General features: G+C 42.6%; 1 protein-coding gene across 5 annotated transcripts in view; it reads right to left on the reverse strand.

Moving 5' to 3' along the window:
• ADCY9 (adenylate cyclase 9) overlaps positions 1–24,697 on the reverse strand; it is a 453,549-nt gene that overhangs the window by 133,741 nt on the left and 295,111 nt on the right. For 4 of the 5 annotated variants that reach the window (XM_069210454.1, XM_069210453.1, XM_069210452.1 and 1 more), the window contains exon 4: positions 18,619–18,747. In XM_069210454.1, the coding sequence (XP_069066555.1) occupies positions 18,619–18,747 (129 nt within the window). The remainder of the gene's footprint in view (positions 1–18,618; positions 18,748–24,697) is intronic. The other variant, XM_069210456.1, reaches the window with a different exon arrangement.

Here is a 24,697-nt window from a genome sequence, read left to right on the forward strand (position 1 = left end):
AGTGAATTCTAGCACCACTTCTTTTTTCTTTATATATTAACAGGATAAATTCACCAAAAGTTGATAATCCCCCAATCCCAGTTCTTTTGTATGCGGAAAACGCAGTCTTGTTATCACGGACTGCTAACAGACTCCAGCTGTTGATTGGGGGTTTTATAGAATTTATGGAGGAAAGAGATATGTGCTTACATCTGGACAAAACACTTTGTGATGAACTGTGGGTCGGGCAAGGCTAAGAAGACATCTTATAGAGCTAAAGGCCAAAAGCTTGCAGAAGTAAATAGCTTCACCTATTTGGGTCTACATTTTTCTATTTCTGGTTCATAGGACCATTATTAGGAAATCATGAACATTTTATTTATAAGATAGATCTACAATCTATGCAATTTTTAGGTTCTCGTCCAAAATTTGTAACAAACCCATTAATGAAATGTTAAAAATCTATAAAAGTAAAACACTTAGTAGCGCCCTGGGGGGGATTAGCAAACATTCAACTGTTGCAAGCAATGTAGAATACATTTTTATGTAGATTACTTGCTGTGCATGGTTCCACATCATCATAAATTGTACACACGGAACTAGTACTCCTTTTTATTGAATATTATATTCATATGAGCGCATTGCTAACCTGGCATGGAATTTGGTCCAAAACAGGGACAGGGTTCACTAAAGATATTATAAAGTTTTGTTTAGCTCCCAAGTATAGAGATAAATTCTCATGGTTTGCACATTTGAAAGGCTTTGTTGAAAGGTGTAGCTCTGAACCCTGACCTGGATGACCCTCTCAGCATACTTTATTACAGTAAAAAAGGGAGCCTGCAAATACTATTGATGGGTCGGAAGGAAACTGAAAAGGGAGCCAGAGAAGGTATAAAACCTACTGTTGTTATGTGATATATGAATGACCTTTCTGATAATACCGTCCCGACTACTTGTCAACTGTAACCGAAGCGCAAGATATGTTTACTTAACCAGATGGATTTTAGGATTTTCACATTTTAGTAGCGTTTCCAAAAATGGGGAAATGGTCGAAGCAATTGCCAGATTGTCCTTGTGACATTAAAACAGCCCAATCCACCCTGCACTTGATTCTATTTTGGAAGTTTTATAAGGATATAAGGTGATGTTTAAAACCGCTATTTATTGCTAAAAGTTTGGTTTATTTTACAGAGGCCTTTAATTTTATATGTACATTAAGTACTGTTGAAACCTGTTTTGCTGTAACTCCATTTATCACCTGTGCTATTAAACAGAGGATAACATATGTATATCTGGTGAATCTACGTTATGAGGTAGAGAAGCGGGATGATTGTGGGACAGTGCAACAAGGAAGAAAATGGACAGTTCAAATGACTGATGTGTATGCTTTATACAGTAATTAATTTATTTTACATTGATTTTAACTATTGTTTATTGTTTTTTTTTATGTGTGTATTTTTTTAACGGATTTTTATCTGAATAAAGATTAACTGAACTGAATTGACTGAGACATGGGATAGAAGCTGCAAGTGGGAGATAAATTTGTGCAGGCCAAGTACCTGGATCTAAAAAACATTAGTCTGAATGTCAACGACATTTTCCAGTGGTTGCCTTTTGCTTGGAAAGTCTATTCAACCAACCTGGTAGAGAGAAAGGTTACTTGGCAGTAGGATGGTATCCCAAAATCTGGATTAAGTGAAATAGAAGAGAAGACACCAACTTAGTATTTCAATAGCTTTAAAAAAAATATCACAACAAGAGCATTCTGTTTGTGCAAGTAGTCCGTTTTTATTCTTATCCTGGCCAGCTACTTTAATGGTTCGTATTGGAAGGGAACCCTAAAAAGACCATGCCTTTCAGGAATAAAAATAGAAATTCATCCTGACACAATTGGTTAGAGGTTAAATTGTATTACTGAATGGTGCTATCTCATACAAGAGTTTTAAAATGTACCATCACACATCAGTTAATATTAAAAATAACAGTGAATTCAGCCAGGCGCTTGACCAAAATGGCTACCTGAAATGTTCATTATCTGAGATCGAGCTGACTTAAGGTAACAGATGGCAACGAGCTCAGTTGAGCTGACAATCCGCTTGGTGATGTGACTGCTTCCCCCATCTTTTTCCTCCAGAAGCATAGGAGAACGAGAAATTTCGACATAAAGGTAAGACACTGAGGCCTTCATTACGACTTCAGCTGTCTTTTTCAAAAGAGAGTTGGAAGCAAGGCTCCGCCCGCTGTATTACGAGCCGTAATACGGCTTGGCGGAGTGTTTCTGGCGTGGTGGTGCTAAACCGCCAGGGCCCATCCCCTCCTGGACGACCAGCTCACTGGAAAAGGTAAGTTGATCGTCCGAAAGGTGGTGGGAGGGAGTCGAGTGGGTGCATGTGTGTGGTGTGTGCGTGTATGTGTGCGAATGGCGGTGTCTGAGTGCGTGTTTGTGAGCGACTGAGTGGGAGTGTCTGGATGTATGCGTACGGTTGGGGGGGTGTGTATGCATCTATGCGGAGGGGAGGGCGATGTGTCGGGGTGCGAGTGAGTAGGTGTGTGTATTGGGGTGCATGTGTGGAAGTCTGCGAGTGAGTGGGGGTGTCTGTGCAAGTGTGAGGATGAGGGGTGTGTGTGCAAGTGTGCGAATGATGCGGAGGGGGGCGTGTGAATGTATGCGTGCATGGAGGGCTGGGGGTGTGCATGAATGTGGAAGGGGTGGGGGAGTCCATGAATGCAGAGAGGGGTGGGGGTGTAAATGACTGCAGAGGGGGGTGCGTATGTGCGAGTGGGTGTGTGTGTATGGATATGTGCGGTTGGGTGGGGGGTGCAAGTGTGTAGTGGGGGGTGCATGGAGGTGTGTGGACGGGTGGGAGGGGGTGCATGGAAGTGTGGGGACATGCGTGCATGTGTGTGCCAGCAACAGGAATGGGGATTCCTGTCGCCAGGTGCATGACCACCAGGGTGGTTTTTGTGCCGTGGTGACCACCACGGAAAGCCTGGCGGTCTGCAGCTGGACTGGAGGAGCTCACTGCTGGCCACGTCGGTGCGACCGCACCGGCGGGCCAGGTGGCGTTGTGGCAGTTTGGCTTCTGCCAAACCCCACAACTTGTAATGCGGCGATCTTTACCACCAGGTCTGCAGCGATAAGACCGCCAGCCTCGTAATGAGGGCCTGAGTCATGTCTGCCTCAATGCATTTCTTGATTTCAATGCTATTCGCTGGCTTAAAACCAGGAATTTTGAAGAGTGGAGCCATCCACTTGTTTAGATATCGCTCCCTTAACTGTTCCTAGACCACTTAATCTTTAATGCAGCACTTTCTATGGCTTTTGAGGGTAAGGTCAGGCAACATGATTGAGGACAAAATAGCCACCAACAGTGGTATTTTTACATTTACCATTCAAACTCCTGACTGCTACGCTACTCCAACTTAACTATTTGGTCAGATCAGAAGCACTCAGACGCACTTTATAATGTCAATGATGCACACGGTTTATCGCTGCGGTTGTTGCATTCGGCATGCTAGCACTTTTGGAAATAATGCTGCTATTACTTGCAAGTAACTTGTGCAGCAATTCATAGACGTTTTAATTGTCAACTACATTGCCTGACATCGCTGATTAGTTTGTTTTTAGTTGTAACAATGATTTTAACGAATTGCAAATGATCATGGTCTGTGTGTTTCGGATATCAAAGTCAAAGCCATACTTTTGAATTTTTAATTGTAAGGGATTTTCATATTTGTTCAATAAATACTGCTACAGGTGCATAATACATGATATCTCATCTGTGGGTCAATCATATTTCACCTCCATATTACCACCGAACTTAAATAATTCCTACTCTGAATGCCATCTTTCTTCACAGAAATCTTTCTGAAATATTCTCTTGAGGGTCCTGTAAAGTACCACCATACACCTACACCTGCCCTTGTGCCCTTATCAGGGGTGAATTAAATCCATCTGAAAACATGACCGAAGGCAGAGATAAAGCCATGAAAAAAGCTAAAGAAATAAAAACAGGCCAGAATGGACCCAAATGTATGCAACAGTTATGAGAATCTCCTTTAACATCCAAAGCTGATCAATCTACAAACACAAAACTCATTCTACAATGACTCACAGCTCTGCGCAATGTAGCACAAAAAAATAAAGACCTCTTGCAAAAGGATTTTTGGGGTTTCAGGAAGGACTTCGCCAGCAGGATTACTGAAGCTGAATTCCATTTAAGTTATCTAGAGGGTGAAAGAAAGAATTCACAAAAACTCAACAACTTGATGTTCTCCAAACTTGCTTCTCTCTCATTGGAATTTACGGACCTGTAAAACGGCAATCGAAGAGGAAACCTGAGAATCATCAGTCAGCATGAAGGAATCGAGCATGCCTCCAACTCTTGTGTGGAATTCCTCAATTCATGGATTCTCCACACAATCAACATTTCTTTTTCCAAATACTTTGAAATTGAGAGCGCACACAGGATCTCCCCAGGTAAATAATCACTTGATTCTTCTAAGAGTAAAAAACAACCACAGACCATGATCTTCAAATCCTTGCGATATCAGCGTTCAGTGGAGATTCTGAAGTTATAAAAAAGCATTAATATATAACCTGGGAAAAAGTTACAATTGGTATCGCTGAGGACTATGCAAAAGACATCATTGTCTGCAGAAAGGGCTTCTTAGCTCTTAGACATCAACTCGGATCTCTCGCTATGCAACACTTCTTTGTGGGTCCCTCACGCTTCAAACTCACCTTCAATGACAAACCCAGACTTTTCTTGCGCCCTGCTGACTGCCGGAAATTTCTCCAAGACATCAAGCGATCTACTATGGACCACTAAATAGCACAGTATGCAAGTTTGGCTCTAGCCACTATAGGCCTCATTATGAGTGTGGCGATCCGAGGACCGCCACACACAGGTTGACGGTCGGACCGCTGTACTCCGGGCAGTCTGACCACCCAACTACGAACCTGGCGGCGGACATTGTTTCCGATGGGCTGACGGCAGTCTCGGTTATAGTCAGCCAGGGCAGCGCTGAACTTAACGCCGCCTAGCTAATTACAACCTTGTTCTCCACCAGCCTTTTCATGTCTGTTTCCCCACCATGAAAAGGCTGCGGAGGACAAATGCAGGGGGGCACACGGGCCCCTGCACTGTCCATGGCATGGGCAGTGCAGGGGCCCCTGGCCCAGCACAGTCGGAATGCGCATGTCAGTTCGCATTCCGAGGTTGCTGGACAGCCCCCTCTGTGCTACGATATAGCACTTGCTCCCTTAAGCACGGTTCCTGCTGGACTGACCAGCGGGAATGAGGATTGCAATGTTACCAACAGTCAGCCCGGCAGTAACATTGTAATATGCTCGGAGGGATGCCACCGCCATTGCAGTGGAGACCTCCCAGCGAGTTTGGCGGTCCCTTGGTGGGATCGCCAAACTCGCAATGAGGTACTATATCATTGGCCCTTTTACTCTGATTGCCCTTTACTTATTTAGGGCTGTGCCTATAATAATTTAATTCACTTGATATGATTCTTTATTGTCTTCATACCACTGAATTCACAGTGTAAAAACGTCCCTATATTGTGCTCGACCAGATTGTTTATTTTAAACTTCATATTCCTTGTGATCGACATATTTTTCTTATGTGTACCACAAGAGACCATTGTCACCATATTATAATTTTCTTTGCATTGTATTGCACATAATTCAATAACGCTCCCATTTCTCTATAGGGTAAACGTTGTGGTTAAGAAAAAACATGTTGCCTAGTGTTTACTGTGTATGCATGTTGTTCTAATCACAATCATCATCTGTTTCCAAAATACACTGTAACTGTCACTTTCCGTTCTAATTTTTTCATAGCGATGGGTGGGTTAATGAGATCGAGAGCTCTAAATGGGTAGGGTGTGTAGGTTTACGCTTCATGTTGCATATGACTTTTTCTATTTTACCGTATGTCTTCCTCTTTATCCCTACTTCTATCACTCGCAGTCTGGTTAGGATTACCTCAGGTTTATGGGCCTTCTGATACCGTCAAAGGCCACAACTGGCCTAAATTCCGATAGGCTTTTCTACTGTTGCCACCTCTACACAATTTTAGTCCATTTTATTACCCTATTTTTGTCCCAATGAGACACTTTAAACAGTATACCACACTAACCTTCCACTGTTGGGAGATGTGTGCTAATATTTCACAACTTTTACAAATACTTTACCATATCACTAAGGGTCTTAATCATCCTGTCAAAATGATAACTGATTACTACCATAAACTGATGGATGACATCATATTACAGGAGACGAAATTGGGTTCAGCTGACTCTTTAAAACTTAGATACCAATGAATCCGTGGGTGTTTTAGCTCTCATGCACATCACAAGAAAAATGAAGTTGTAACATTTCACTGATGTCGAAACAATCTAACATTTCAGCCACTTTACACCAACAGGTCAACTCAGGCAGATGGGTAATTATTTTAGCTAAAAAAGGAGAAGCAGAGTTTTATCTTATCAATATCTACGCTCCAAATAACGATGACACTGATTTCTGGTTCTCTTTTCATAGAATCAACACAAATCTCCCACAATGTGACAGTATAATATTAGGTGGTGATTTCAACCTTCCAGTAGATGGCATTCTAGATTGCCTATCACAGTAAAATCCATGCCTAACAGATCAGATGCCAATCTTCTGAATCTCTGCAAAACACACAGTTTAATAAAGATATGGAAGATTCCGAACCATACGATGAATATACATTTTACTCATATCTACAAGAGTCCTCTAGGGCTGATTATCTTTTAGTAGAGGACCGTCTTCTCCAACAATTAGCTTCCCCACAAATAAAACCGATTGTGATTTCTGGCCTTATCTGCATCTTATTAGACTTGAACTTTTTTTTAAATGCTTTATTGATTTTCAAATGTTGAGTATAGCATCAGTGGCCTCATCAAAAAATGTAAATAAAAATAAGGGTGCATATACCAACAACGCATTATTGAATCGGATTGGTTAAGCAAGAAATATCGGAGGAGCACGTATGGCGTTTCTCAACGGATAGCACATTTACGTGACATATAGAGTAGGCTAAAAATATCCACAGACAGTACAACAAGGCCGTCAAGGGTGGGAGGCAGATGCGGGGTAGTATGTGAGGTAGAGAACCTGGGGGATTGACTAGAATGTCCTGTAGCCAGGAGATTATTAAGGAGCGGCTGCCAAACGTGCGTAGGACGGTAGGTGGGGGTGGAAGTGTAGCATGTAATTCGCTAGTGGTGCCACAAAAGACCAGGCTGTCGAGCCATGCCCCTGTAGTGGGAGAGTGTCAAGTGCCCCAGTGTAGCGCTCCTTTCCATTTAGACAACAGCAGTGCAGCGGAGATGAGACGGCACACCGTCTTGGGGATATCTTGCACATATTCCAGCAGTGCTACTTGAGGATTAGCCGTAAGGAGTAAAACTATCATTTGGGTCAAGAGATCAGAGGTGGATTGCCAGTAGGAGGCAATGTGGTGGCATGTTTAGGAAAGGCGAGCCAAGTCGACCTCTGGGCTGTGGCAGCTTGGACAGGCAGAGGATTTCGGGGGGTCGAGGTACATGAAGAGGCTAGGTGTGACATACACAGAGCAAGAATTTGGAGTGTAGTAGTTTGTGAAGATAATTGGGTGACACATTTGTGTGCAGCAGGCCAAACATATTTTGTCAGTGAGTGAGCGCCACAAGTCCACCTCCCAGGGTCAACGTAGCTTCTCATCATGGTAGGGAAAAAGGACAATGCAAGTATGATAGAGGTTGGAAACTAACGCCATTCGTCATAGTCAGCAATTAAGGAGGACAGGGAGAATAAGTCAGGCAGGGTTAAGGGATAAGTTGGAATGACAGCACAAAGTGCATTCTGGATGCACCTCATAAGGTAACGGACCACCTGGGTAGCTGCGGTGCAATGGGCATCATCAGTTATGTCTACCGTGTGGCCAGCAGTAAACAAATTGCCAAAGGTGTCTAATGCATGTCACGTGAGAGTACTTTGGATTATTAATTCACTAGTAATGGGCAACCAGGGGTTGGACGTTAATAGCAGTGATGGCGAATAGAGAAGTGTGCCTCCTACATGCCGCAGGAGCCATGCCATATCCAGATGGTAGTAGAGAGTGGTTTAATGTTTGTGGAGTCCAGTGGGAGCCCTGAGGGGACGAGAGAGGCAAGCAGGTTTGGGGCAGTTAGGTCAACTTCAGCCTTCGTGTATGTGGTGTAACCCCTTCGCTGCCACGCCTTTTCCCCTCCTGTGCTGAGCCTTATTTTGGCTATTTGGGGCAGTTTGCGCTTAGGCCCTCATAACTTTTTGTTCACATAAGCTACCCACGCCAAATTTGCGTCCTTTTTTACCAACATCCTAGGGATTCTAGAGGTACCCAGACTTTGTGGGTTCCCCTGAAGAAGACCAAGAAATTAGCCAAAATATAGTTTTTTTTTTAATAAAATGGGAAAAAAGGGCTGCAGAAGGCGGCTCTTGTTTTTTCCCCTGAAAATGGCATCAACAAAGGGTTTGCGGTGGCAGGATCACCATCTTCCCAGCTTTCAGGAACAGGCAGACTTGAATTAGAAAGCCCAATTTTTCAAAACAATTTTGACATTTTACTGGGACATACCCCATTTTTACTATTTTTTGTGCTTTCAGCCTCCTTTCCAGTTAGTGACCCAAATGGGTGAGAAACCAATGCTGGATCCCAGAAAGCTAAATATTTCTGGAAAGTAGACTAAATTCGGAATTCAGCAAGGGGTCATTTGTGTAAATCCTACAAGGGTTTCTACAGAAAATAACAGCTGAAATAAAAAAAAAATTGAAATTGAGGTGAAAAAACAGCCATTTGTTCTCCAAGTTTTACTCTGTAACTTTTTCCTGCGATGACAGATTTTTGAAAGCAATATACCGTTACGTCAGCTGGACTCTTCTGGTTGCGGGGATATATAGGGCTTGTAGGTTCATCAAGAACCCTAGGTACCCAGAGCCAATAAACGAGCTGCACCTTGCAATGGGTTTTTATTCTATACCGGGTATACAGCAATTCATTTGCTGAAATATAAAAAGTGAAAAATAGGTATCAAGAAAATCTTTGTATTTCCAAAATGGTCACAAGATAAGATTGTTGAGAAGCAGTGGTTATTTGCACATCTCTGAATTCCGGCGTGCCCATACTAGCATTTATTTGAATTACAGGGCATTTCTCAAACAGACTTCTTTTTTACGCGCTGTCTTACATTTGGAAGGAAAAAATGTAGAGAAAGACAAGGGGTAATAACACTTATTTTGCTATTGTGTTCCCCCACGTCTCCAGATAAAAATGGTATCTCACTTGCGTGGATAGGCCTAGCACCCGCGACAGGAAATGTCCCAAAACACAACGTGGACACATCACATTTTCACAAAGAAAACAGAGCTGTTTTTTGCAATGTGCCTAGCTGTGGATTTTGGCCTCTAGCTCAGCCAGCATTTAGGGAAACCTAGCACACCTGCACAGTTTTGAAAACTAGACACCTAGGGGAATCCAAGATGGGGTGACTTGTAGGGCTCTGACCAGGTTCTGTTACCCAGAATCCTTTGCAAACCTCATAATTTGACCAAAAAAACACTTTTTCCTCTCATTCCGGTGTCCGAAAGTTCTGGAATCTGAGAGCAGCCACAAAATCCCTTCCACCCAGCATTCCCCCAAGTCCCCCGATAAAAATGGTACCTCACTTGTGTGGGTAGGCCTAGCGCCCACGAAAGGAAATGGCCCAAAACACAACGTAGACACATCACATTTTTTCACAGAAAACAGAGGTGTTTTTTACAAAGTGCCTACCTGTGGATTTTGGCCTCTAGCTCAGCCGGCACCTGGAGAAACCTAGCAAACCAGCACATTTTTTAAAACTAGACACCCAGGGGAATTCAAGATGGGGTGACTTGTGGGGCTCTGACCAGGTTCTGTTACCCAGAATCCTTTGCAAACCTCAATATTTGGCACAAAAAAACACTTTTTCCCCTCATTTCGGTGACAGAAAGTTCTAGAATCTGAGAGGAGCCACAAATGTCCTTCCACCCAGCGTTCCCCTAAGTCTGCTGATAAAAATGGTACCTCACTTGTGTGGGTAGGCCTAGCGCCCACGAAAGGAAATGGTCCAAAACACAACGTGGACACATCACATTTCTTCACAGAAAACAGAGGTGTTTTTTTACAAAGTGCCTACCTGTAGATTTTGGCCTCTAGCTCAGCCGGCACCTGGGGAAACCTAGCAAACCAGCACATTTTTTAAAACTAGACACCTAGGGGAATCCAAGATGGGGAGACTTGTGGGGCTCTGACCAGGTTCTGTTACCCAGAATCCTTTGCAAATCTAAAGATTTGGCCAAAAAAAAAACACTTTTTCCTCTCATTTCGCTGACAGAAAGTTCTGGAATCAGAGAGGAGTCACAAATTTCCTTCTACCCAGCGTTCTCCCATGTCTCCCGATAAAAATGGTACCTCACTTGTGGGGGTAGGCTTAGCACCCGCGACAGGAAAAGCCCCAAAACACAACGTGGACATCAAATTTTCACAAAGAAAACAGCTGTTTTTTGCAAAGCACCTAGCTGTGGATTTTGCCCTCTAGCTCAACCGGCACCTAGGGAAACCTAGCAAACCTGCGTAGTTCTGAAAACTAGACACTTAGGGGAATCCAATATGGGCTGACTTATGGGCTCTGGCCAGGTTCTGTTACCCAGAATCCTTTGTAAACCTCAAAATTTGGCCGAAAAAAACACCTTTTCCTCTCATTTCGGTGACAGAAAGTTCTGGAATCAGAGAGCAGCCACAAATTTCCTTCCACCCAGCATTCCCCCAAGTCTCCCAATGAAAATGGTACCTCACTTTTATGGGTGGGCCTACTGCCCGCGAAAGGAAATGCCCCAAAACACTATCTGGACACATCAAAATTATCAAATGCAAAACTACCAGTTTTGGTCCTGGGCTCAGCAGCCTTCTAGGGAAACCTACCAAACCCAGATATTTCTGAAAACTAAACACCCGAGGGAGTCCAGTGAGGTGTGAGTTGCGTGGATCTCCCAATGTTTTCTTACCAAGAATCCTCAGCAAACCTCAAATTTAGCTAGAAAAAAAAAATCTAATTTTTCCCACATTTCTGTGTGGGATCACCGCACTCGGACACATTTCATACCACCCAATGTTCCCTTCAGTCTCCCGGTAAAAATTATACCTCATTTGTGTAGGTGGGCCAAGAGCATTTGTGAAAGGGAAGAGCCCAAAACATTTCAATATTGAGGGGGAACCATAGGAGGGTCCAAAAAAGCAGTTTTCAAAATAACATTTTTAGGTTGACAAGTGCAGCAGAATTTTTATCAGTATAGATGAGACAATACTGGGTGGTAGGAATTTTGTGGATTCCTGCAGATTCCAGAAAGTTCCATCACAAAAACTTGGGGAAAATAATGTGATTTCCAGCAAAGGTGGAGGTTTGCAGGGTATTGTGGGTACAAAAATGGTGCGGGTGCATGTGAAACACACCACCCAGGAATCACCCAGATGTTTAGTTTTCAGATGTGTCTAGGTCTTGTGGATTTTTTTGCATGGCAGCGTCCCAAAGTCCATAAAGTGCAGCCCTCACCATTCCAAGTGGGACGATTTTGAAAGTAAGTCAAGCTCTCATGGCCCAAATGTAAAACTAAAACCCAAAATAATCAAATGTCTTCTTGCTTGCTGTGGGATAAGATGTTTTAGAGTGCGGGGGAGAGCTGAAAGACTGTTACCCCCTTCAGTTGAGGTGGGGGCGTAACCAGGCCCATACTGGTTGTCAGCCACCAACCCAATATTTTTAATTCGCTGGCATCTAGTAGACTTTTGCCCCCCCCAGGGTGTGGATCAGGGGAAATTGCCCCATCTGCCCACCAGTGGGCAGAACAACTTTGGCCCCATTTATCTGGGGTGGGGGTATGGCCAGACCCCCAACCTCTTATTTTTGAAGAAAAAAACATCCCTGGCCTTTGGTGGGCTTTCTGCCCCCCCTTGGGGACAGATGGGCTTTCAACAGTAATGGGGTTGGACCCTTACCCAAGGGGCTGCCCCCCTAAAGAAAACAATACCTATATGTAGCGTCACCATGGTAACTCCGAACATGGCCATGTAACATGTCTAGGATCATGGAATTGTCCCCCCAATACCATTCGGGTATTGGGGGGACAATTCCATGCATCCCCGGGTCTCTAGCACAGAACCCGTGTACTGCCAAACTTGCTTTCCTGGGTCTCCACTGCAGCTACTGCTGCTGCCAACCCATCAGACAGGTTTCTGCCCCCCTGGGGCCTGGGCAGCCCGGTCCCAGGAAGGTAGAACAAAGAATTTCCTCTGAGAGAGGGTGTTACACCCTCTCCCTTTGGAAATAGGTGTATAGGGCTGGGGAGGAGTAGCCTCCCCCAGCGTCTGGAAATGCTTTGATGGGCACAGATGGTGCCCTCTCTGCATAAGCCAGTCTACACCGGTTCAGGGATCCCCCAGCCCTCCTCTGGCGCGAAACTGGACAAAGGAAAGGGGAGTGACTACTCCCCTGACCAGCACCTCCCAGGGGAGGTGCCCAGAGCTCCTCCAGTGTGTCCCAGACCTCTGCCATCTTGGATGCAGAGGTGTGAGGGCACAATGGACAGCTCTGAGTGGCCAGTGCCAGCAGGTGACGTCAGAGACACCTCCTGATAGGTGCTTACCTTTCTCAGTAGCCAATCCTCCTCTTTGGGGTATTTAGGGTCTCTCCTGTGGGCATCTCACCAGATAACGAATGCAAGAGCTCACCAGAGTTCTCTGCACTTCCCTCTTCGACTTCTGCCAAAGATAGACTGCTGACTGCTCCAGGACGCCTGCAAAACCGCAACAAAGTAGCAAGACGACTACCAGCAACATTGTAGCGCCTCATCCTGCCGGCTTTCTCGACTGTTTCCTGGTGGTGCATGCTCTGAGGGCTATCTGCCTTCACCCTGCACTGGAAGCCAAGAAGAAATCTCCGGTGGGTCGACAGAATCTTCCCCCTGCTAACGCAGGCACCAAACTTCTGCATCACCGGTCCTCTGGGTCCCCTCTCATCCTGACAAGCGTTGTCCCTGGAACACAGGAGCTGGGTCCAAGTGTCTCCCACAGTTCAGTGGCCCTTCTGTCCAAATTTGGTGGAGGTAAGTCCTTGCCTCCCCACACCAGACAGTAATCCTGTGTACTGTGTGATCTGCAGCTGCTCGGGCTTCTGTGCACTTTTCCAAGACTTCCTTTGTGCACAACCTAGCCCAGGTCCCCAGCAAACCGCCCTGCATTGCCCAACTCGCTGAGTTGGACTCCAACGTCGTGGGATCCTCCTTTGTGATTCTGAGTTGACCGCTGTCCTCAGATCTTCTAATTGCCTGTTCCGGTACTTCTGCGGGTGCTGCCTGCTTCTGCGGGTGCTCTCTGAGTTGCTGAGCGCCCCCTCTGTCTCATCCTCCAAGGGGCGACCTCCTGGTTCATCCTGGGCCTTAGCAGCACCCAAAATCCTCAACCGTGACTCTTGCAGCTAGCAAGGCTTGTTTGCAGGCTTTCTGCGTGGAAACAACTCTGCATCCTCCAGCACGCCGTGGGACATCTTCTGACCAAAGGAGAAGTTCCTGGCACCTTCCGTTGTTGCAGAATCTTCGGCTTCTTCCACCCGGAGGCAGCCCTTTTGCACCTTCATCCGGGGTTTAGTGGGCTCCTGCTCCCCCTGGACATTTGTGTGACTCTTGGACTTGGTTCCCTTCCTTTACAGCTCCTCAGGTCCAGGGACCGTCTTCAGTGTTTTGCTGGCAGTTGTTTTCCTTGCAGAATCCCCTATCTCGACTTTACTGTCTTTCTGGGGTAGTAGGGTAACTTTACTCCTACTTTTCAGGGTCTTGGGGTTGGGTATCTTGGACACCCTTAGTGTTTTCTAACAGTCCCAGCGTCCCTCTACAACCTACACTAGGCCCGGGGTCCATTCATGGTTCGCATTCCACTTTTGGAGTGTATGGTTTGTGTTGCCCCTAGGCCTATGTCTACCTATTGCATCCTATTGTGATTCTACATTGTTTGCACTACTTTTCTTACTGTTACTTACATGATTTTGGTTTGTGTGCGTATAATTTGTGTATATTACTTACCTCCTAAGGGAGTGTATCCTCTGAGATACTTTTGGCATATTGTCACTAAAATAAAGTAGCTTTATTCTTAGTAACTCTGGGTATCATGTTTTCTTATGATATAGTGCTAAATGATATAAGTGCTATAGTAGGAGCTTTGCATGTCTCCTAGTTCAGCCTAAGCTGCTCTGCTATAGCTACCTCTATCAGCCTAAGCTGCTAGAACACCTCTATTCTACTAATAAGGGATAACTGGACCTTGCACAAGGTGTAAGTACCACAAGGTACCCACTATAAGCCAGGCCAGCCTCCTACAGTGGGGTACACTGGAAACATTTAAAATGATGCTGATATCTATAATTAACTTCCCAAACAGCATGCTTCTCTTTAAACTCTCACATTTACCAATCCACAGACAAAATTCTAGTTGAGTTTCTGTGGTGAAACAAGAAATCTAGAATTTATCTAAAAAAAACTTAGAAAGGACAAAAAGGAGGGAGGGGTTAAATGCCCAAATTACTTTCAATACCAACAGTCCTTTCTGTGTAGACAATGTGCTTGGTGGGTCTCTACAACCGCTTCTAAAATACTTGCATGGCTGCCTCTAGAAAGACTTCTCAACATCTCTGCCGCCATGAGCCCTCTTGAAGATACATAATAATAACCAACTCAACATGCCACGCTCACTATCTAATATAAACAACACAGTAGACTATGTGCTATAGACCGGAAACCCCACCAAAAACTACCCAAATCTCTATGGTTCAACGAACAGATCATAGTAGATGGTCATGGGGCCTTCTGAAATGGGTGAGCATAGAAAGTTATATCCTTATTAAAAGACCCAGCACTAAAGACAACCCATATCTTTCCCCGGCTTACAGCACAAATACAAACTATTCAATTCAGACTTCTATGCCTTTTTAAAAATAAAATCTGCAATCAAGAGGTTAGACTTCATTCATTCCCACGCTCTTCCACACCTTTTAGGTAATTTTACTAAATTGGATCACGCAGCATCCAAAATATACAATTTTCTCATGACCAATAACACTCGAGAGAAAAGGTTCAACTCCAACACTTGCAGACACTGCTTTCTCTGTATAGCCTAAGATTTAGAGTTCCCACTTTTCCAGAAAGATCACCTCACCTCTCTCAGAAATGAGATTATGGATTATACACTGGACACCTATATAACTACACCAACTGGGGCTCTCAGACTCAAATCTCTCTTGGAACTGTAACCCAGTCCCTGGGGATATAAACCAAACGTCTTATTACTGCAAACACATACACCCTCTTTGGCAGCAAAAAGAACACAGGATTCAGAAGATTTTTTAACATACATCTTGTTATTCATGCCCCACCGGCAATATTGGGTTTTGTACGTTTTATACGTCCTCGCAATCAGACATTATTCCTATCACCAATACCCAACTACATGATCTTTTACTAGACGCAGGCACTAAATTGATCCTTTCTGAATGGAAAAGTTCTTCTAATATTTCCTTCCCTAACTGATGAGCTTGGATCTCCTTCATCAGAAATGCAGACAACAACTGCTTTAGGTAATCTCGTTCTTTATCATCGTCTAGAAGACTATGAATGCGTTGGAGAGTTACCTGCAGAAAAACCAACACTTATAAAATCCCTACTATACACACTTACTATCTCTACAGTGAGAATGGAGTTATTTCACGGTATGCTCCGATTCATGCACATTCTTTTTATATTGCTTCTCCCTTTTCCTCCTGTTCTTTTCCTACTGCACCTTCCCTAGTTTATCAATTAAGAAAATAATTTTCTATTTTTAACTAGTACTTGATGGCACATACAATTTCTGTTACTAATATTTAGTTGAATTTGTTGGTGGCATTTCAACCTTACATTGATAATTTGCGTAGATTGTGATGGACAATCTTAATGTGACTATATTATTATTTTGTATATTCTTTTCCTTATAACACACTATCAGTATTGCCATCACAAATTTCAGTGTACATTAGCTGTACTGCTTCATATATACAAATTGTACCGTAACACTGTATTATGAGTATCTTTTCTCAATAAACACTTTTAAAATGGAAAAAAATGTGAATTCCGCTCGTATTCTTGCCAGCAAGACATCTCTCAAATACATAGGTCATTGTTGTACTACCTGTATTCTTCCCTATACGTACACTGATAGGATTCCTCTTTGATGCAGTCGTACAGTTAACAGTTAATACAATAACTTGTTAGCAGTAGTCAGCTCCATATTCAGGTAGTGAGGTAGGTGCCATATGAAAATTGTAGGATACCCCAAAATAGTAACATGGCTTACAATTTGACTTACAGATTTGGTAATCAAGTTTGGCCCTTGAGCTACATTGATAAAAGTACTTTTCCATATAAGTACGCACAGATTTCTAGTACTACCTACAATTCTACAAGACAGTCGTCTTCATGCAAGAGGGAGTTTACATGCCCATCCAAAGGACGCAACCTGCTTGACAATTACATCACTAAGTTGAAAAAGAACAAAGCCAGGATCCTGATGTTCTAGGAAAACTAGACACGAAGTGCAACACAGATTTGTGCCAATAAATTATTATGATCTCCCCATTAAAATAGCATCACGGTCTCAGCAATAAGTTACATGAAACAAAAGTCACATCAAAGACATTCTTTTGGATTGCCGATCAAATATCCAACTAAGAAAGATGTCTCAAAAGTAGGATCATTTGCCAAGTACCAAGTTACAATAATAAGCCATCGCAACTAATATCTTCAGACTACTTCAGAGGTCTGAATACTAATCGTTCACTCAAGCACAAATTGACCCCTTATATTTTCTTTTGACATAGGCAACACATCTCACACTTATATGAATGTGTCCCTAGAAATGTGCAGCACACCTCTATACAGAATTTGACTCTTGAGGAGTCTTTTATTGATCCGTTGTAGAGATTTAAGACTCACAATGGCCAAAGAAAGTCAGTATTTACCAGTTCACCCACAACGCTTACTCCGCTCGATGTGACTGTCTACATAATGATTTTTATTAGCATTTCTGCTTCTTACTGTACTGTCAGGGAGACAGCAAGGCAGTACTATACAAAACCCTTAAGCAAACACGAGCAAACCTGTAAATTCCTTGTACGCTTGAAAGGAGCTTAAACGCTTTCTAAAACTGTTACAATGACTACACAGAGGCAATGTCTAGGATTCCAAACTTAGCCACATTCCTCGATAAGTGCTGATACTAGGCAGGCCATGTAGAACTCCAAGCTCCGACAGAACTACGATCTTCAAATATGGCTCAAGTTTTTTTGTTAATCCTGCCTTGAAACACTTTTTAGTGAGTGAGGTCTCCTGACAATTTCAGATACTTTGTGGAAGATTACTGACTTCTTGAAGGGGTAATTGAAGCCAAACGTTAGAATTAAGTCTCTTCTGTGTGACAATCACCATCATCTATCTATTCATTATTAGCAGTCTATTCCAGAACTTCTCCCTAACCCTGGAAAAGCAGTGTCTTTCAATAACAATGAACTTAGCTTCTACATGCTTTCACAGAAAAGCAGAAATTGAAGAACAAATATAGTTTTTAAGCACCAATTTTTAGGGTGACCAAGCACCCTAGGTTGGGGTTCACCGAATTACATTTTTAGCCTGTCCAAGAAGTAAAACTTGCACAAGATATTGTGTAATGCAAGGTCAATTTCTAAATCATAGGAATCAAACATGAAGCATCCACACTCCTCTCCAAGTAAACATTTGAGCAGTAACTGCTACATTCTAGATTGGCATACCCTTTTCTGATCCCCAGAATATTTTTTAACTGCAGACTCCATCACCATAATGGTTAGCATTATTTGTATACCGAATAGTATGTTTTCAGGACGAAAGAGAACAATATTAATACAATACATCTCACTATACATTATTTGCATTTTTTTGTCAATTCTGGAAACCCAAATGGGTTTTACTATTTTGTGGGTTGATGCGCTAAGCCCTAAGTCGTGGTTTCTAATTAGTTGCTACTCTCAAGTGCTGCTGGCAAACAAGTACCTGTTTTAGTGTGGAAATTATATGATTGGCCAGCACACCGAGTGTGACCTGATGGTTGTAACGGAAACAACAAAAGTATCAACAGTCTCTGTAATCCATACAACAGGACCTAAATACAAAAAAAGTGATTTTTTTTTCTTTTTCTTTTTTAAGATACAAACAGAAGAGAATGGCAAGTGCATTTGTGAAGGCTTGCACCTACCTAATGCACCCACGTGCCGCACTCCCTTGTTCAGACTTTGTCACGAATCTGCCACATGACATTTATACAGTTCATTTATCGAAACATCGAAACATTCCCTGACCCTTGAATATTCAAATTTTTTTTTCTTCTTTTTTTAACAATATGTGAAAGAGGAAGTGATGGAGAGAAATTTAAATGAGTGAACTGCCAGGAGGGCTGAAGTAGAGAAGCGTTGGTTACGGGCATAGAGACCATGTAAATTGAAAGTTACCTTGTTGGTGGCCTTGTGCTCATCCTGGCAACCATTTTGAATAGCTCCTTCTTCAACATTTATGTCACTTTTTGTAGGAAACGTAATGCTGCATGAAGGACAGGTCTGCAGGGAAGAAATTCCAATATTCTGATTCAGAAAGAGAGAAAATATCAGGTATTTGCATACCAATATGTTTCCTGTGCTTCATCAGATTTCCCTTGTCTACTGCACACTGAGTCAAAAATGAAAAACACATCCAGTACATACAAGCAGCTGTCATATTTGATCAATAAAATAACAAAACACAAATCACGAGCCGAAAAACGAAGCCAACATGACACAATGTGACACTCTTACATTTTTCTTATCTCAAAAGTGTACAACTGTGGTGACCACTGCCCAGCTACCAAACAAAGACACCCATATTTAAAAAAAAGTGTGAACATATCAAATACCTTGAGAATCAAAATACCATTCTGTGGGCTGATTACAAGTTATGCGGAACAAGGGTGGTACTGACTGCACCCATTAAATACAAACACGGCCCTGGCGGGATATTGGCAGTGTGTGGTACATACCTGCTACTCTGATTTGTCTTCATTGAAACGAGGGACAGGATGCAGAATCCGGTTGTAAAGCACTGAATTCCCCGTGTTGTTCTTTAATCCGGAAATTGCCCAAGACGCTCCTTGCTCCCAACCACATGGTGATACATCTAATCTTTTTTGTTAGCAAAACCGGTGAGGGGAAAAACTACCAGGGTGCATTCATTAATTTACTACTTGGCATTTCGATCAATGTGAAAACTCCATTTTGCGCATGGTTCAGAACGTAACTCCAGACCTGTGAGTACTAAATACAAGATAGCTTCACAGAGAGTTGCGAAGCTCATAGCATAGCACATTAAAAAAACACTTACAGAAACAAACAGAAAAAACCCCATTAAATGTAAGATTGTTACTCAGTGTGTCTTTTACAAAACTAAATATAATTAGCTGCAAGCCAGAAGGTCAAACCATATTCCCATTAGTCAAGCAAGTGTCCAGACATTAGCCAATAATTCAATTAACATATAACAAGCATTAATTCAACATCTAATATTATAGTCAATTCACTTTTGAAATCAAATAGTAACATCATATGGCTTAGGATCGCCTCATGCCATTATACTCGATTAGTTTCAAGAGAGAGAATGAAGATCGTGAAAGTTGGAAACTGGGAACAAACTTATTTTAGAGTTACTCCGTGGTTCAGTCTCCTCTTCTCTGGGAGAGGACCGCCTACACCTCATCCAAGGAGAGTGCTGCTCACCATACACCTGAGTAGATGAGGGGCATATACAAGGGAAAGCACATCTAGGTGACCTCCAGTCTTCACTCGAGCTCCAAAGAGGGATGGAGCGGACTGGTCTAAACCCTCACAGGTAGAGCAAAGGAATTTACCAGTGAGTGACGGCAGATTCTATTATCCAGGATAGGATCTGCTCTCAAGATAAGAGTTAATTTATTTACTGTGCTGATTAAGAGACCTTAGCAAAGGTAACATCTGGAAAGGATGGAAGACTGCTGGTTGAATCTGCTGGGTATTATGGGGGCAGGTAGAAAGCCAAGACACTACCAGTAATCCTTAAGATTAGGATATGATCACTGTCTGACTTTCTTCTTGACAAGAAAACACTGCACGAGTTAAAGTGGCCACTGCAAGAAAGCAACCCTCAGCTATCTGTTTAGAGCTAAGTCTGCTAATGGGGCAGGTATTTGAGGCCACAGACATGGAGATACGGAAGGCCAATAGGAAAGCACTCAACCGTGTTATGGGGGGTGGTGGGGGGGAGGGGTTTGAGAGGAGACAGCTGTCTGTCACTCTGCTTGCCCAGAGTACTAGAACCACCGGAGTGACAACCACAACAAAGCACCAACACATGAAAATGACAATACTTTTCCACTGTCCCAATTAAAGAAGACAAGCCCATGGGTTCACTTCAAGTTCAGAATATATTTTTGTATGGTTTTATTGTTCCTGTTTACAGGACAACTTCATATGAACAGTTTGTGTACAGAAGATATTTTTGTACCATCTTACTGCGCCCTAAAATGGATTTGTAATAGTATAAAAAAAAGAGAATTTCTGTTAAACCATTTAGTCATCCAATAAAAAGAACTGTAGGCCTTCAGCCGTCAACAATCATTTTGTAAATTCAAACTTGTGATGTCATTTTACAGTAAAAGGAAGGGGAGCTGACGCATGGAGGTGGGTAACTGGGGAGGGCTAGTGAGCTACAGTTATTCCTATGGTACTGAAAGGTCAAGCCACTAAACATCATGTTAAGCCACATCTTCCTATCCCTAAACACAAACGTGGTGGACAAAGGACGAAAGTAACACAATAACTACAGAAGACAAATACTCAAGACTTGGGCTAGCTGTTCATTAATCTCCAGAAACATCTTTCAGTCTATCAATGAAAGCTTGTCTACTTCCACTCAGGTGTCTGTAACGTAGAGCTGTATTGGCTTTTGTAGAACAGGAATCTAGTTGATGTGCTTCAAGATGGTTTGCAATGTGGCAGAATATGTGTGGGTGTGCACCCAGTCGTCTAACAAGGTAGGGTTCTTGGAAGAGGTGATTCTTTAGATCCTTTCTGAATTTTAGGAAGTCTAGGGCGTGTCTGATGTTGATTGGGGTTGTAGTGAAAACATGTTTGGAATTTGGGAACTAGACTCATTTGGGCAGCATGCTGCCATTTTGCAGACACATGCCAGTACAGCAGTTCTTTCTGGCTATCCAGCAGATCACCTCTCTTGATCTTCGAGTTTAAAAACAGAAGAACGCACTTTTGCTAATATTTCAAAACCTGCTCTTCTTTAAGCACTGTCTTAATATACTATACCTATTGCGCAGACTCCTTAGGATTACCATTGTTGTCCCTTCACCTCAACACTCCTCTTATCTTGAAGACCAAGATGATATAATTTAGTTTTGTTTCTGTGCGACCACTGCTTTATGGCCTCTAGTTTCCTACAATGTGCGGGGAGACCACTCATTTCACCTGTTTCCTTGTACTTCCTGAAGGGCATAGCCCTGCAGGCTGGGACCTGGGAAGAATGACTCAGAGCACAGTCCGAGGCAGCCATTTGGTAACCTGCTAGCTTCTCCTCATAAGTAAATTAATTTTAAAAGAAACTGCTTTTGGAATATAGCTACTTGGATTTGATGTCATTCCTGTTCTGGAAAATGTATTTGTCTTGTGTCTATCAAGGAGGCATTTTTGTTTTATTCTTGTTGGACTGTTAACTATTTAACTTACACATTAATCGGATACCTTCTAAAAACAGACAGTGAATGGCATGTAGAAACTGACTCTGGCACAAGAACGTTTTAAATAACAGCATGATGAAAGCAGGGATAAGATGATAGTATGTTAACATAAGAAGACAGAGTTGGAGTGGATGCCTGAAGTAGCTAGAGGAACAGGTTGACAGTGGATTGGGAGAGCAGTGGATTATGTAGATAAAAATGGGGAGCACGATGAACATGTTAGCACAATGAAGTATCGTGGAGTATATATGAGCAAGAACAATTGATACTGTAGAATTGGAGATGCACAGTCATCTTTGTGGGAACTCACATAACTTGTCTATGTGACGTATGCACTGTAGCTCACGATCACCCTGGTTACAGTGTATGTAATGACATCTATTGCTTATCTTTCATTTTGATTATCACCTGAATAAGCTGTACTACTATATCGTGCACAGGTTAGAAAGGGCTCCTTAGCGGGGGCTGCAAATTCATCACAACATTTATTAAGAGTAGCAGGGATTACTGCAATATGATAGCACAGTGCCCCTTCTCTGAAACACGACTGAATGTGAAGACCCAGGCCTGACAAAGCTGACCTGAAATAACGATTTTAGGAATAACTGATAACGACGAATGACGACCAACAGTTTCCAGACTCCCATGATGCATTTGTTTTTTTGTTCTTAAACTTTTATTACAGCATTTTGAGAGACACAACATTGGTACGCAATACTTAAAATGAAAAGCTAAAAAAATATCACAATGCATAGGCCTTGAAAAATGAGGCACATAAATGATCTGGTAAGTTAGCAAGAGTACCTGGCTAAGGACAAACATAATCGTATTAAAAAGAAATAGAAAAGTGAATAGAAAAGAAAAGATGAGATCATAAAGAAAAAGAGGAAACGACAGAAAAGTCCAGTTTAGGCCGTGGGCCCTCATGCAGAAGAAGCCGGCCACTGAAGCAAAATAGGGAGTCCTGGGGGCCGGTAAGCGGCAAGTTCGGGCCCAAAGGGTCAACAGCCACATCAGGATGTATAGCAGCAGGCGTGGGGTTGCATTCAGCCCGGCAGACAAGATGGATGGTGCAAGATTATGTGGTCAAGGGAGGGTAGCGCCTACGTTAGGCAGGCATCTTAGCCGCTGCAGGCCACACCCCAAGATTGTTATTGTTTGGGTGGGAGACCTCATTATGAGTTGATTATTATGTCTTGATGTGTTAACAGCGCTTCTCTCGCGTGCACTGTGGCAGTGGGTGAGCATGGCGGCTGATAATTCTATTCCTAAAGATCAATGGTGTCCGACAGTTTGTAAAATGATAGGTTAGCTGAGCTTTTCCCTTCTGATAAAATCAATATTGTACTCACAGATAGCAGGAGTTAGATCAGAATAAGACCAGGTAGTCTGAGAGGTGAGATGGTCTCAGTGGCCTAGAAGTGTTGTAAAGGCGTCAATACTTAAGTGTGTGTGAAACATATTTTTGCATGAGTTCTTGTATTTGAAGTGAAAGAAATGGGACATGTTTGCAATTGAGCAGCTTGCGTCGTAAATCTACTATTTCTAAGTTCCAGCAATGACAAAAAACTCCGAGTTTTTTTTATAGGTTAAGGTGTAGTCTAGGGGGAAAGCTTGGAGGCTGTAACGTTTTGATGCAACATGGCCCTACTGTGTTAATTACTTCAACAACGGAGTAGATCTGGCAAATGGGGGTCACTCCGTTTTTGGTACAACTACTTTCAATTTCAGAAATGTGTAGAAATCCAGGTTGGGGAAGTGGTCATGTTTGACTTTAAGTTCTTCAAAAAGGTATGGGAACCTCTTTAGTACGTGGATCCTTAAAGAAGTTGATACATTTTCTGATCTGGTCCTTTCAGAAAACGGTAAGGTCCTCAATCTTAATATGTTTATTCTGCCATAGCACAGCCATAAGTGATCATGGTAGCGTATACATCAGTTTCCTGTCAACTAAACATAGTGGCTCCTTGTGTTTTGGAACATAGTATGAGAGATCTATAGATGATTAATAGTTGTTTTGGACGCACTGAGGGGTAGTGGAAATAGCACGTAAGTTTCTATAGGTAGACATAATGGTTTATTGTGCCCTGTGGATGAAAACCAACATGCTCCCTATTGCGCCGGTAAGAAGAATTGACAGCTTGAAAAGTCAGGCAACTTTATCCCACCTCTGTTTTTATCTAGTTTGAGCTTGCTCAGTTAAGTTAATTTTTTATTTTATTTTTTTCACAAGAATTGCTAAATTAGTTTGTCAATTGTTTTAAAAAATGTTGTGAAAGTGACAGAAAGCACGCTGGTTGTGAAAGTTACACGAGAGGTTGCCATCTTTTTTATGGTCTCTGCTCTGACTCTCCAGGTTATGAATTTTGGTGAATGCTGTAGCATTAACTCTTTGATTTTGGCCACTGTTTTATATTTGTGGAGTGATAGGTTGTCATTTAAGGCTCTGCCAAAACAGATTCCTAAGTATTTTAATGTACTATGTTTCCATTTTAATACTAATGATTGTGTTAAAAAAGAGAGGCCAGTGAATATTTAGGTGGAATACTTCTGCCTTGTCCTTGGTTAAGGGTATATAAAAACATAGCAATATATCTAGAAGTCTCTTCCATTATGATAGGCAATGTTGATTTTGCATCTTTTGTGAACAGTAACACAGCTCTATAGGACACTATACTTTGCACCCCAGAAGGAAAGGGGATCCCTTTGATGTGTGTGTTCCTTCTGATTGTCTCCAGAAAGGGCTCTATTGTTGAAACAAATAAAAGTGGAGACAGCAG

The sequence above is a fragment of the Pleurodeles waltl genome, chromosome 10 (assembly GCF_031143425.1).
Source record: "Pleurodeles waltl isolate 20211129_DDA chromosome 10, aPleWal1.hap1.20221129, whole genome shotgun sequence".
Taxonomy (NCBI): Eukaryota; Metazoa; Chordata; class Amphibia; order Caudata; family Salamandridae; genus Pleurodeles; species Pleurodeles waltl.